Source organism: Salmo trutta, chromosome 24, assembly GCF_901001165.1.
Source record: "Salmo trutta chromosome 24, fSalTru1.1, whole genome shotgun sequence".
NCBI classification, from domain to species: Eukaryota; Metazoa; Chordata; class Actinopteri; order Salmoniformes; family Salmonidae; genus Salmo; species Salmo trutta.
Window position 1 is genome coordinate 31,466,125 of NC_042980.1, and position 14,401 is coordinate 31,480,525.

The 14,401-nt window shown below is 43.3% G+C and overlaps 1 protein-coding gene across 2 annotated transcripts; it reads right to left on the bottom strand.

Annotated features, from left to right (window-relative positions):
- Positions 1 to 3,899: 3,899 nt before the first annotated feature.
- Positions 3,900 to 9,849, bottom strand: LOC115161104 (terminal nucleotidyltransferase 5C). 2 transcript variants are annotated; one of them, XM_029711851.1, is made up of 2 exons: positions 9,769 to 9,849; positions 3,900 to 8,442 (listed from the first exon to the last, which is right to left on the bottom strand). In XM_029711851.1, the coding sequence occupies exon 2, from the start codon at positions 8,418 to 8,420 to the stop codon at positions 7,245 to 7,247; it is 1,176 nt and encodes a 391-aa protein (XP_029567711.1). In that variant the 5' UTR covers positions 8,421 to 8,442; positions 9,769 to 9,849; the 3' UTR covers positions 3,900 to 7,244. The 2 variants fall into 2 exon arrangements, with proteins under 2 accessions (XP_029567711.1, XP_029567712.1); XM_029711852.1 differs by lacking the exon at positions 9,769 to 9,849 and adding an exon at positions 9,497 to 9,686.
- Positions 9,850 to 14,401: the final 4,552 nt, after the last annotated feature.

Below are 14,401 nucleotides of genomic sequence, written 5' to 3' on the forward strand. Positions count from 1 at the left end.
TGGCGGTTGGAACCAAAAATCTCAAATTTGGACTCATCAGACCAAAGTACACATTTCCACCGGTCTAATGTCCATTGCTCGTGTTTCTTGGAACAAGCCAGTCTTCTTCTTATTGGTGTCCTTTTAGTAGTGGGTTATTTGCAGCAATTCGACCATGAAGGTCTGATTCATGCAGTCTCCTCTGAACAGTTGATGTTGAGATGTTTCTGTTACTTGAAACTCTGTGAAGCATTTATTTGGGATGCAATCTGAGGTGCAGTTAATTTGCCGATTTTTGAGGCTGGTAACTTTAATGAACATATCCTCTGCAGCAGAGGTAACTCTGGGTCTTCCTTCCCTGTGGCGGTCCTCATGAGAGCCAGTTTCATCATAGTGCTTGATGGTTTTTGCGACTGCACTTGATGAAACCTGACATTTTCCGTATTGACTGACCTTCATGTAATAAAGTAATGATGGACTGATGTTTGTCTTTGCTTATTTGAGCTGTTATTGCCATTATATGGACTTATTTTGGAAAAATACCATCTTCTGTATATCCCCCCTACCTTGTCACAACACAACTGATTGGCTCAAACGCATTAAGGAAAGAAATTCCACAAATTAACTTTTAATAAGGCACACCTGTTAATTGAAATGCATTCCAGGTGACTACCTCATGAAGCTGGTTGAGAGAATGCCAAGAGTGTGCAAAGCTGTCATCAAGGCAAAGTGTGGCTACTTTGAAGAATCTCAAATATATTTGGATTTGTTTAACACGTTTTTGGTTACTACATGATTCCATATGTGTTATTTCATCATTTATTCTACAATGTAGGAAATAGTCAAAATAAAGAAAAACCCTTGAGTGAGTAGGTGTCCAAACTTTTGACTGGTACTGTACATAAAAGTCATTGTTAGGAATACACAGATCATATGCATTTTCTATACTCACATACACTGAGTGCACAAAATAATAGGAACACTTGCTCTTTCCCTGACATAGACTTACCAGGTGAATCCAAGTGAAAGCTATGATCCCTTATTGATGTCACTTGTTAAATCCACTTCAATCAGTGTAGATGAAGGGGAGGAGACAGGTTAAACAAGGATTTTTAAGACATTTGATAGATGCATGTGTGCCAAAATGTAAGTGCCTATGAACAGTTTACGGTACTGTAGTAGGTGCCAGGCGCACCGGTTTGAACTGCAACGCTGCTGGGTTTTTCACTCTCAACAGTTTCCCATGTGTATCAAGAATGGTCCAGCACCCAAAGGACATCCAGCCAACTTGACACAACTGTGAGAATCATTGGACTCAACATGGGCTAGCATCCCTGTGGAACGCTTTCAACACCTTGTGGAGTCCATGCCCCGACGAATTGAGGCTGTTCTGAGGGCAAAAGAGGGCGAAACTCAATATTAGGAAGGTGTTCCTAATGTTTTGTACACTCTGTGTATATCTGGAAGTGTGAGTGGGGCTAGGGGAGGGGGTCATATGGTGAAATAAGAATAGGAGTGCTTCTGAGAAATTACTCCACCGGAAACATGCAGACATGCAATCAGCTCTCTCTTTCTCACTTGCTCTCTCTGTTTCAACCACAGTGGCATCTGTCTTCGGCGACCCCCCCTCCACCCATCACCTGTTTCTCAGGACCTTCAGTATGTCTCCTCTTATGTCTCCTCTCCACTCCTTGCTTCAGGGCTGTTGTTGCTGTGGGGAAATGGGTGATGTTTGCGCAGCTTGTCCATTTCCTGAACGGGAGGGACAGTTTGCTCAAGCTGCTAGAGTTCTCAGAAGTTAGTGACACAGGACACGACAGGCCTGCGGAGTCAGGAGGATGCTTTAGGATGTTGCACAGTCACTCTGACTCGGGATTAAGATAAAAGGGGTAACACTTTTATTCTTCCCCCTTTCACACACTAGCACACTGGATCAGTGTTTTACGCTGCTCCATGCAGACCAGAATTACATAGCCTCTGCTACAAAAGTAGTCCTGGGGGCAGTGTTAACCTGAATCTATTCCCCCTTTTCTGAACTTGTCCTGACTTTGAGCCTACTACGTGGACAGGCCAGGAGTGGTGTTCGCATCAAGCACAACAAACACAATCCGTCATGTCATCGCCCCCTATAAAACAGATGTGATAGGTGCTAACTGGATTTGTATCTGAGGTCTCTGGGCCATAGGTAACTAATTAGCTCTGTGGCTGATTAAAGTTGATGTTACTCACATACTGTATACACCCCATTAATACTCAGACAATTTGATGATCAAGGATGATAAGTAAAGCAGAGAAGGGAGAGAGATACTGTAGCTTTTAGGATAAATTACATTGTGTATGTGCTTGTGTGTATGAGAGAATGTCTATAGCAGAGAGGACACTCAGGTTCATTGTGGCCCTGTCCCGATGGGGTCTCTCGCCCCCTTCCTCACCCTCTAAGCATTCTGCTGCTGCTGCCTTTTCATTGTCTCTCCCTGCATATTTCTATCTGCAGTATTCCAGAAATCATGCATTGTTTTGCCTGGCCATACACTGGCCTGTTTATTTTTTGGTGTGTTTCTGATGGCGATTGTCTATTGGGCTGCCCAGGGACCTGGGAGGGACGCATTGTGTGCCTGAATGTCCACCCTCCCCCTCCAATCCCCTGGCAACCTGTCACCTCTCTCTACGTGGCCACTGACGCACACAGGAAATGAGAGATTTAACACCTAGTCGAGGAAGCCTTTAGAGCACGACAGGCATGCTTTTATACTGAGGACACCACCACAGAGTAAAGCGTGCCGTAGAATTCAGTAGAGGCTATTTAAAGATATTACAGATTGAGCCAGTCCACCACAGGGCTTTCAAGACTATTTGTTCATGTTTAGATAGCACAGCAGGGATGTCACAATGCCGTCAGCATGTTGATAGATATTCATCATATGCAAGTGGAGTCTGATTTACACTTGAACGACTCGAAATATGGGAGATGGTTATTTGATCAATTCACTAGTCAGAGAGGAAGAATTATATTTATACAGCATGACAGAGTGCCTCGGTTTACGGCAATGACAGATGGAAAAAGTGGTTCAGATATTGTGCAGGGGACACAGCTGCGTCACTTAGGTTACACCATGAGTAATTCCCAGCAGATAAATCACCTTCTGAATGGCAGCGCAGTGTGATTCAGTGTCTACGCTTGAAGTTTCCACCTAGAGTGGAAAATGAGTGGTCTATGTGAAAAGCATTACGTACAGATGCATAGTTTGAACAAACACTTTAGCCTGTTCAACTCCAACCTCACAAAAAGGTAGTGTGATTGATCAGGTTCACAGTATGAAAGCACTAGAATACCATTGCAGCTGAAACGAGATTCTCCTGACCTCTCTGTTGAGTGAATACTGATGTCTAGTGAGTTAGGCCCAGATGCTTTGAAGTAATCGAAAATAGCATGTTAGGAAAACAATGTTCCACCCATTTGAAAATATTGACGCCGTCAACTTTTCTAAACAAAGTTGGGAATAAGGCCTAAGCCTGTATGTAGTTGGAATTAGTAACCATTTCCTTATTGTGGTCAAGACAGATTGGTTTATTCATAATGGCAGGGAGCATGCAGAAATAGTGCAGCAAGGTGACGGTCAGTGAAAGTAGTGGTGACAAGTGGGAGGCCATAATAATTAAGCTACTTGGTCAACCTCAAGCTTTAGTCCTATAATGATAATAAAGGATACAGTCAACAAATTGATTTACTTCATGTTGAGAAAAACTAATCTTGGCTATTGCCTTCGTGCACACTACTACAAAGCCAAAGGCACGCACACAATGTCCCCATTGATATTAACTAAAGTGCATCCAAATGTTTTAAAACCTTTGCATTGTGCTTTTAAAATGGTAAGAATGAACAGAACTCAATAGTAACACCATTACTAGGACAACAGATGTGGGGTTCAAACTTTATTTATTTTTTTCCCCCTCTTCAAACATTTCTGATCCAAAAAGGAAAAACTAGTGAGGTAAAAGTGCTGAGAAATGAGTATGATAATCAAAGTCCTCACCATTGCAGTCAATCAAAGCAGACAGAATGCAAGACCTCACACACAGCAAGAATTATCTTTCACTTAACCCACATATACAAACAAAGTATCTGCTGCAAATGCCAAAACTCAATGCAAAAATAGTAAAGAGTCAACGGTCACGTTCCAAAAAAGATAAGACTTGCTCTTTGGAAAAGGACACTTAACACATTCAGGCAGGGTAAGGGACAGGTAGTGAAAGATACAGGATTTACACCCATTCAATATCAGTAGGTCTTCAGCCCTGGTTGTGTAGCGCTAAATGGGCTGCTGGTTCTGGCTCAAAGCTTAATTGATTCATCACTTTGCATGGTGGTAAACATATCTGGGAATGACTGAGCGTCTCTCCATTAGAGATGGCGTCTCACCTGAATAAAGCAAGACAAGGGGACTTTCCACCTGAATGAAGTTAATCAATTAAGCAATGCCGTGAAAAAACCCCCACACAAAACCAAGTTTGAAGACCACCTGCTCCAAATGCCACAAGCTTTTAAAAAATGGTCTCAGCACAGAGAGAAAGACAGACACAGATCTCTAATATACACCAGAGGGAGTCATACCAAATATAGGAATCTGGTGGCACAATACAAAAACAGGTTCAGAAAGTTCACACCCCACCCCCCAAGAAGTATAGAAACAGCCCTTCAACACATTTTACCTCCCTGAGAACCAGCTCACCTCCCACATTCAGATTCCTTCAGAGCGCATGTTCATGTACACTCTCCGCTAGCTGGGTTGAGTAAGTCAAGGCCTCTAAAGTGCTTCCATAGAGTGGGGTGTACAAGTCATTTGACCTCAGTTATCATGCACTACCTGTCAGTGTTGCTTTGGTTTGGATAAATTGAAGGGGGTAAGGGGGCTAAAATGCATACAGCATGACAAAGAAATACTGGAATGACTAGACAGCCAAATTACAGATGTTTTGGGGTTGGGTTTAGGAAGAAAAATAACTTCACGTAAAAAAAAAGCCTATATCCGTAATTCAATGCCAGTGTCTAAACCCATAAATGACAATTTCTACCCAATGCAAATGACACCAAACCCACCCCTCCAAAAAAGCAAAAAAGAAAATATTGCAAACTGAGCCAATTTCCTCTTCTACCCCTCTCCCCACCTCCCAAAAACAAATCCTGCCAAAATATGAAGGCACTTCAGTTGCTGGTTCAGACTTTGGCCCACACTGAATGTGTCCCCACACTGAATGTGCCCACATGGTGACTAAATGTAAGCTAAGGCTAACCCAGGTTAAAAGCAGTGTCTACGTTTTGTTTTGGGCTGCTGAGCCAGCTCAACGTGCCCTGAGCCAGGGGTGTGATAGCTCCAGAGAAGACCATGCTGGCTGACCACCCCCCAAAAATCACCCCCACCCCTGTGAACAGGGCAGAACCACATCCTACCCCTTTTCTGGAAGTACACATTAGGTTTGCAGAAGTTATTCCCTGGGTTTGGTTGGACAGAAACACTTAGAGAACAGTTGGCTTACTGGACTAAATTATAATGGAGAGGTCAGTCGAAAGGGAGATGGTAGGGGGCAATTTCTAAACGGGGTTTAAAGTTTGAAGGGGGACTGGGATGCCTGTCGTAGATCTGAGTACAACTTCTGCCATATAAATCAAAAAGCGTGAGGTCTAAATTGAAAACGGAATTTGACATTTACATTTCGTTGAATGTGCTAGACGAGCAGTCATGTTCCCCTGTCCTCCCATGACCAGAAAACAGTTCACACCTGCCCCCAGCAAACCCTTAGAGGGTGGTGGAGAGTGGAGCGGAAAGTGAGTAAGTCCTCGCACATGTAAGGGGGCAGTGACACACAACCCTCTTCCTTACCCTCCCACAATAATTATAAACTGCTGTTAAAGCTATTGGGTAGCCTGCACCAGACTGGGATCCCATTTCAGCCATTGCGAAGCCTGCAAGGGGCTCCAGACCCTGCCAAGTGGGGCTCCTTTTAAGGAACGGGACAGTAGCTCCCTGCCTCTCAGATTAGATTCCACGAAGAGAGGAAGGCCCTGTCCTGCCCTCTGAATGAGCCTACAGTATAGAACCCACCAGGTGGACTATGAACACTGACAATTTGGAAGAAGTTTAAAAGAAAATAGTAACTCCCCACAACATACATTAGCCCAGATCGGAGGGCAAATAAAGGCCCAAACAGTCACTGTATGGGGGTGCTTGTCAATACTCATTCATGGTGTCCTCTCCTAGTCTCCTTTCAAGCACAAACAGGCGAAAGGTTTGGATAGGCTTTCTACAGTTCTATTTGACCTGTTGCATGGAGGAGAGGACACAAGGAGAGGAAGCTACTTTACACCCTACATAGTATACACTCAAATCCAGTCTTGACTGAATAAAGTTCTAAAAAAGAAAAAGGGCTAAACAGATTTCGGAGGCTGTCACCAACATTCAGTGGAAAATACAATTCACACATTCTTCTCTACAAAGTCTACACGGCACAGGCACTCTGGCCGCTAGAGAACACTGCTGTGCTGGTAATATGACTTTCCCAATTTACACCTTTGATTTAAAACAAAATGAGCAGTTCCTTTGCCTCCCTTTTACCTTGGATGCCTTCTAAAGGAAATGAAGACAGTCATCTCACTAATAGAAAAATCCCCAAACACTGATGAGCAAACCCCTACTGCGCATCAGGAAGCTAAACATCCATGTCAGCTCAGGAATCATTTCACTTTTTTTTTTTTATGCTCATTTTTGGTCACTACACAAATAACATTCTGCACCACCAGTCTTTTTTCACATTTCTTAAATACACACAACCCAAATACACAATTCCCCCCCCTTCTATTAAGATGGACCAAATATACTTAACATCAGGGGAAGAAAGACAGTAAGGCACCAAGGACAACACATTATTGAATCAGGACGTTAATTCGAAACTCAGATTAGGGAAAAAAAGGGGGGGGGGACAAAAACATTGCAATATGAAAAAAGGCAAAATAACATGAATCCAAATAACACTTAAATATCACTTTGGATCAAATTATCTTGACACCTCTGTAGATAAGGAATGAGAAAGGAGAAGGGAGTCCAAAAAACAAACAAACCACTTATCCATTTAAATAGATCCTTTATGACCAGAGGGAAATCCCAGGTATGGCCCAATTTATGTTTATGGGGAGGGGGGGGCCTATTTATCAAATTTTTTTTCATATTTTTTCCTCAAAGCAGCAGTCTTCCGTTGTGTGCGTGTGTTTTTCAGTTACATGGCAGCCATGTTGGAATGTTCTGGTTACACGAGGCCACGTAGTAGTTGCTAAAGTTGTGGTCTCGGACGTAGGGTGCCGGCTGGTAGTAGCAGGTGACGCTAGAGGCGTCGGGAATGGCGTTCTGCTCAGCCAGCACCCTGAAGGCTGTCAGTGAGATGAGGTTGAGGGTCTGCCGCCTCTCGTGGCCCATGAGGCACACCGTGCTCTCGTTGACCACACGCCGCAGGATCATGAGGTAGTCATACTTGCTCTTCTCCTCGCCCACAAAGTGACTCTGCAGGTAGGCCTCCAGCTTGCGCTGCTGCTCGCCAATGTCGGGGAAGTCAATGAAGAAGCGGGAGCACATGTAGCGCTCCAGGCCCTTGAACTCCTCCTCCGAGGTGGGCCGGAAGTCTCTTACCAGCAAGTTGCAGTACTTGAGCAGGCCCCCGCCACGGATCTCCTCTGGCCGCTTGGTGGCAATCAGCTTGTTCATGAGGTGGTCCAGAGACGCGCCAAAGTCCCCGTACACACTCTCGCCCACCACGGTGGGGTGGAAGTGGCGAGACATGGGGTTCTCCGGCGAAAAGTCGTAGTAGGTGAGCAGTGAGTCCAGCACGATCTGGAACGAGTCCACGCTGAACTCAAACTGCCGGCGGATAGAGTCCACAAATTTGAGCTCCACATTGCGTCCATTGTTGTTGGAGAGGGAGATGAGGCTCCAGCGGTCCTGCTCAGTGTACACCTTGACCAGCTTCTGAACGTAGGCCTCCTTCAGAGTCATGGGGGTGATCTTCTCCTTGTTCACCCCCTCAGGGAGGAAGTCCAGCAGGGTGCCCAGCACCACATCTTTGACCAGCTGGAACCCTGACTCCTGGGGCAGGTCCACCCTGAAGATGACGTCCAGGTCCTTGTAGCTCCAGCCAATGTCCTGCACCAGCACGTGGCTGGCTGTAGAGCCGTTCAGACGGACGTCTTTCACTTTAATCCCCCTTAGCTGCAGCCGGGTGCGCACCATCTGCACAATGTCCTTCAGCCGCACCTCCAAAGTGGGGAAGTTCCCTCGGCCATGGACAGGCACCACCTCTGTCAGGACCTCATTAAGACGGCTCACCTGGTCCCAGCTCAGCACGCTGTGGGACACACTCTCACTAGTGCTCATAGTGGACTCTGCCTTGTTAGCCATCTCCTAAGTGTATTTAAATTAACTAGGACAGAAAAGGTGAAGAAAAAGCACAATTAGTTTGAGATACAAGAAAATTACAGTAGTTTCTGAAACCACGGAACATGCATTTGTCTGGGATGAGATGCCAAAACAGAATGCACTGGAATTCCTGCCTTTGTGATGACTTGGGCATGATATATCACTGATGTAGGCTAGCTATAATAATATAAATAATTACGGTTACGTCAAACCAAATAGATGGTGTGCCAATTATGACATGAGCATGGTGGTCATTCATGACACCTTGATTACAAATAGCAGTAATGAAATGCAGAATGATCACGATACATGTAAAAAATAATAATTAAAAAAAATTATTGTGCAACTCACGTTAATCTACTAAATAATACCTCCCTGAATTTCTAGAACAGTCAGACAACATGCTTTCATTCGAGAACTAGCTAACCAAGTAGTAGAGGGAAATAAAAAAGTGCTCCGAGAGCAATATTTTGGATGTCGCGAACATAGTGCTTAATTTTTTTAAATAATAAAGCAATGAAATACTTTCAATGTTAAACCTAACGTAACAATGTACATTTAATTTCGGGGTGTGGGATTATTATAATACATCTGCGAAGTATTTACATTTGGGGAAAGAATGAATCCATGAATAACAGCAACAATTCAATATTACAAATTGACTGCCTAGTTAATGTTTGTTTTACAACAAGCGTCAGTGTAGTTGAATCTGAAAATCGGCAGTACTGGCTCGTGCTGCATACCAGCCAGCCAGATACTATACCTGGCAGACAACTGTAAAAGTATCTAGTAAAAAGCACTTCAAGCAAAAGCAAACTATGTAAAAAATAATAATAAAAAAATAATAGTTTCATACACAAGATAGGCAGCTACAGCCTGTAAAATGTATAAACTAAACATGTAATAAGTTAACTGCTCGCGAGCCTAAAATGTAACGTTATATCTCACAAACAGGCACGTCAAACAGTTTGGTTTGCAAGGATATAGATGACCAAGGATTTAGCTAGCAAAAGGGAACACACAAACACTGAATTAGCTAATATGAAAAATATACATACGGTTATAAATATCTTCTCAAGGCATTCAAATTGCACAAGAATAAGATGTTAACTGAGCATTCGTGCGGAGACTTCAATTAATCCCCTCGTGTGTCAAACTAAAATTTCAGCGCTTGTAGCTACGCATTAACTAAAGAAACGCCTTCTTATAAATGGAAGATCAATTGACTGAACAGCCCTCGACAATGTCGCACTACAATGTACCTTATCTATTCACAGAAACCAAGCTAGCTTCAGATGAATCAATACAAATTAGAATACAACATATTTACCAATAATCGTGCTTCAAATACCACAGCATTGGCAGCCTTGGATTTTTAAAACAACTAACTAGCTAGGCTTCCTATTTGATGCTATTAATACGCTGAGCGAAGCCCTTGATTGGTCAGGGAGGTTTTTGTGTTGCCAGGTTACCATTAGCGTCTTTTACGTTCATTCGATATCTTAGTTGAACAACTTTACACATTGATTTACCAAATTTAACAGACATTTTATAGCTACATTTGCTGCACTCCACTCTCCTGAACAAAACTAAGTTATTCCTTTTTGAACTGTTATGTTATTTATGGAAATGGTTAGTTGGGCATTGATTTGCAATTTTTGAAAACCATCAAACCTGGTTGCTTTGGTAATCTAGCTATTTGAAAAGTAGTCTGTTTTTTTTAAAGTGGCAAATCTCCATGGAAAGGAAAAAAGCCCTGGAAATAAATTAAGCATTGACACTAGCCATCCAGCCATTCATAACATGCAGACACTTCCTTTATCCATGTATAGATTATCAAATGCACCTTAGATATTCAGCTACAATACATGTGCATGAAACATCAAGTTCATTTTAGAGTCATTTTGAGAACATTTTCTAAAAAAAAAAACACAATGGATGTGCTGGCATCTGTATACTTAGCCTACTTTATCTATGTGTATACACTTTATGTCTACAGCTACTTACTTTCAATTCTTGTTACACATGATGAGTTATGTAGGTTGATGCCCTTTGCAAAATTGATATGTCCTATGACTATTAAGTGACTATTAGAACGTAGTGGTAAAGGTGTGACATGAATGGGCTTTCAAAGATTGCTTGTAGCCTACTGTATAATCTACCCCCGAATGCTATAGGTCACCTATTTTTTTAATTTATTTAACCTTTATTTAACTTTTATTTAACCATGCAAGTCAGTTAAGAACAAATTCTTATTACAATGACGGCCTCCTCCGGCCAAACCCTAACCCAGATGACGCTGGGCCAATTGTGCGCCAACCTATCGGACTCCCAATCACAGCTGGTTGTGATACAGCCTGGAATCGAACCAGGGTTTGTAGTGATGCCTCTAGCACTGAGAGGCAGTGCCTTAGACTGCTGCGCCACTTCGAGAGCATTGAAACACATGCAGATACTGTATCTTTTACAAATCAAACAGACTATTTCATATCTGAGAAACTACAAAAATCTGGATAATTTATGTATTTTGAACACAGCATATATCATTTTTTTTCATGGAAGAGTTGGATTTGTGAATAAAAGGCAGATTCAACTTTAAGCCACAAAGAATAGCCTGTTGTGTTTTGCAGTAACGTGACCTCAAGCTGCAGCTAGATAAATTTGACCCCGAAAAACCATCTGGGTCAGATGGTTTAGACCCTTTCTTCTTTAAGGTTGCTGCCCCTATCATCTCTGATCTTGTTAACCTGTCTCTCCTCTCTGGGGAGGTTCACATTGCTTGGAAGGCAGCCACAGTTCATCCTTTATTTAAAGGGGGAGATCAAGCTGATCCTAACTGTTATAGGCCTATTTCTATTTTGCCCTGTTTATCAAAAGTGTTGGAAAAACTTGTCAATAAACAACTGACTGGCTTTCTTGATGTCTATAGTATTCTCTCTGGTATGCAATCTAGTTTCCGCACAGGTTATGGATGTGACACTGCAATCTTAAAGGTCCTAAATTATGTCACCATTGCCCTTGGTTCTAAGCAATGTTGTGCTGTAATTGACTTGCCAAGCTTTTGATACAGTAGACCATTCCATTCTTGTGGGCCGGCTAAGGAGTATTGGTGTCTCTGAGGGGTCTTTGGCCTGGTTTGCTAACTCAAATATAATCAAACTTTATTTGTCACATGCGCCGAATACAACAAGTGTAGACCTTACCGTGAAATGCTTACTTACAAGCCCTTAACCAACAGTGCAGATCAAGGAGAGTTAAGACAATATTAACCAAATTAACTAAAGTAAAAAATAATAAAAAGTAACATAACAATAATGAGGCTATATACAGGGGGTACCGGTACCGAGTCAGTGTGTGGGGGTACAGTTTAGAGTTAGTTTATACATGTAGGTAGGGTGACTAGTGAAGTGACTATGCATAGATAATAAACAGCGAGTAGCAGCAGTGCAGTCTTATGGCTTGGGGGTAGAAGCTGTTAAGGAGCCTTTTGGTCCTAGATATGGCACTCTGGTACCGGTTGCCGTGCGGGAGCAGAGAAAACAGTCTATGACTTGGGTGACTGGAATCTCTGACAATTTTATGGGCTTTCCTCTGACACCACCTATTATATAGGTCCTGGATGGCAGGAAACTTGTCCCCAGTGATGTACTGGGCCGTACGCACTACCCTCTGTAGCGTCATACAGTCAGATGCCGAGTTGTTGCCATAACAGGCGATGATGCAACCGGTCAGGATGCTCTCGATGGTGCAGCTATAGAACATTTTGAGGATCTGGGGACCCATGCCAAATCTTTTCAGTATTCTGAGGGGGAAAAGGTGTTGTCGTGCCCTCTTCACGACTGTCTTGGTGTGTTTGGACCATGAAAGATTGTTGATGATGTGGACACCAAGGAACTTGAAACTCTCCACTACAGCCCAGTTGGTGTTAATGGTGGCCTGTTCGGCCAGCCTTTTCCTGTAGTCCACGATCAGATCCTTTGTCTTGCTCACGTCGAGGGAAAGGTTATTGTCCTGGCACCACACTGCCAGTTTTCTGACCTCCTCCCTATAGGCTGTCTCATCGTTGTCGGGGATCAGGCCTAGACTCAGACTCGTGAAAGGAAAAAGCTTATTCCACTTCGTGGTGAGTAATCACAATTCTGATGTCCAGAAGTTATTTTTGGTGATAAGAGATCGTAGCAGCAACATTATGTACAAAATAAGTTTAAAAAAATAAGTTACAAACAATGCAAAAAACTACCTCTCTCAAAGAGTGCAGTGTATAAAGTTAGAACATCTGCTGTTTCAGCCACTGCCTGTCACCAAGGGTGTACCCCAAGGCTCAATCCTAGGCCCCACACTCTTCTCAATATACATCAACAACATAGCTCAGGCAGTAGGAAGCTCTCTCATCCATTTATATGCAGATGATACAGTCTTATACTCAGCTGGCCCCTCCCCGGATTTTGTGTTAAACGCTCTACAACAAAGCTTTCTTAGTGTCCAACAAGCTTTCTCTGCCCTTATTCTTGTTCTGAACACCTCCAAAACAAAGGTCATGAGGTTTGGTAAGAACAATACCCCTTCCCCACAGGTGTGATTACTACCTCATACAAGTACTTGGGAGTATGGCTTGACGGTACACTGTCCTTCTCTAAACATATATCAAAGCTGCGGGCTAAAGTTAAATCTAGACTTGGTTTCCTCTATCGTAATCGCTCCTCTTTCACCCCAGCTGCCAAACAAACCCTGATTCAGATGACCATCCTACCCATGCTAGATTACGGAGACGTAATTTATAGATAGCAGGCAAGAGTGCTTTTGAGCGGCTAGATGTTCTTTACCATTCGGAGATCAGATTTGCCACCAATGCTCCTTATAGGACACATCAAATCAAATGTATTTATATAGCCCTTCTTACATCAGCTGATATCACAAAGTGCTGTACAGAAACCCAGCCTAAAACCCCAAACAGCAAGCAATGCAGGTGTAGAAGCACGGTGGCTAGGAAAAACTCCCTAGAAAGGCCAAAACCTAGGAAGAAACCTAGAGAGGAACCAGGCTATGAGGGGTGGCCAGTCCTCTTCTGGCTGTGCCGGGTGGAGATTATAACAGCACATGGCCTAGATGTTCAAATGTTCATAAATGACCAGCATTGTCAAATAATAATAATCATAGTAGTTGTCGAGGGTGCAACAAGTCAGTAACACAAGAGTAAGTGTCAGTTGGCTTTTTCATAGCCGATCTTTGAGAGTATCTCTACCGCTCCTGCTGTCTCTAGAGAGTTGAAAACAGCAGGTCTGGGACAGGTAGCATGTCCGGTGAATAGGTCAGGGTTCCAGCAGGTCTGGGACAACAGGTCGGGGAAAGGTAGCACGTCCAGTGAACAGGTCAGGTTTCCATAGCTGCAGGCAGAACAGTTGGAACTGGAGCAGCAGCACGGCCAGGTGAACTGGGGACAGCAAGGAGTCATCAAGCCAGGTAGTCCTGAGGCATGGTCCTAGGGCTCAGATCCTCCGAGAGAGAGAACGAAAGAAAGAAAGAGAAAGAGAGAATTAGAGAGAGCATATTTAAATTCACACAGGACACCGGAAAAGACAAGAGAAATACTCCAGATGTGACATACTGACCCTAGCCCCCCGACACATAAACTACTGCAGCATAAATACTGGAGGCTGAGACAGGAGGGGTCAGGAGACACTGTGGTCCCATCCGATGAAACCCCCGGACAGGGCCAAACAGGTAGGATATAACCTCACCCACTTTGCCAAAGCACAGCCTCCATACCACTAGAGGGATATCTCCAACCACCAACATACCATCCCGGGACAAAGCTGAGTATAGCCCACAAAGATCTCCGCCACGGCACAGCCCATCACTGCAACTCTATACTCCTCTGTAAACCGGTCATCTCTGTATTTGTCCTTAACTGACTTTCGTAGTTAAATAAAGGTTAAATCATTTTTTTATATATTTTTTTATTT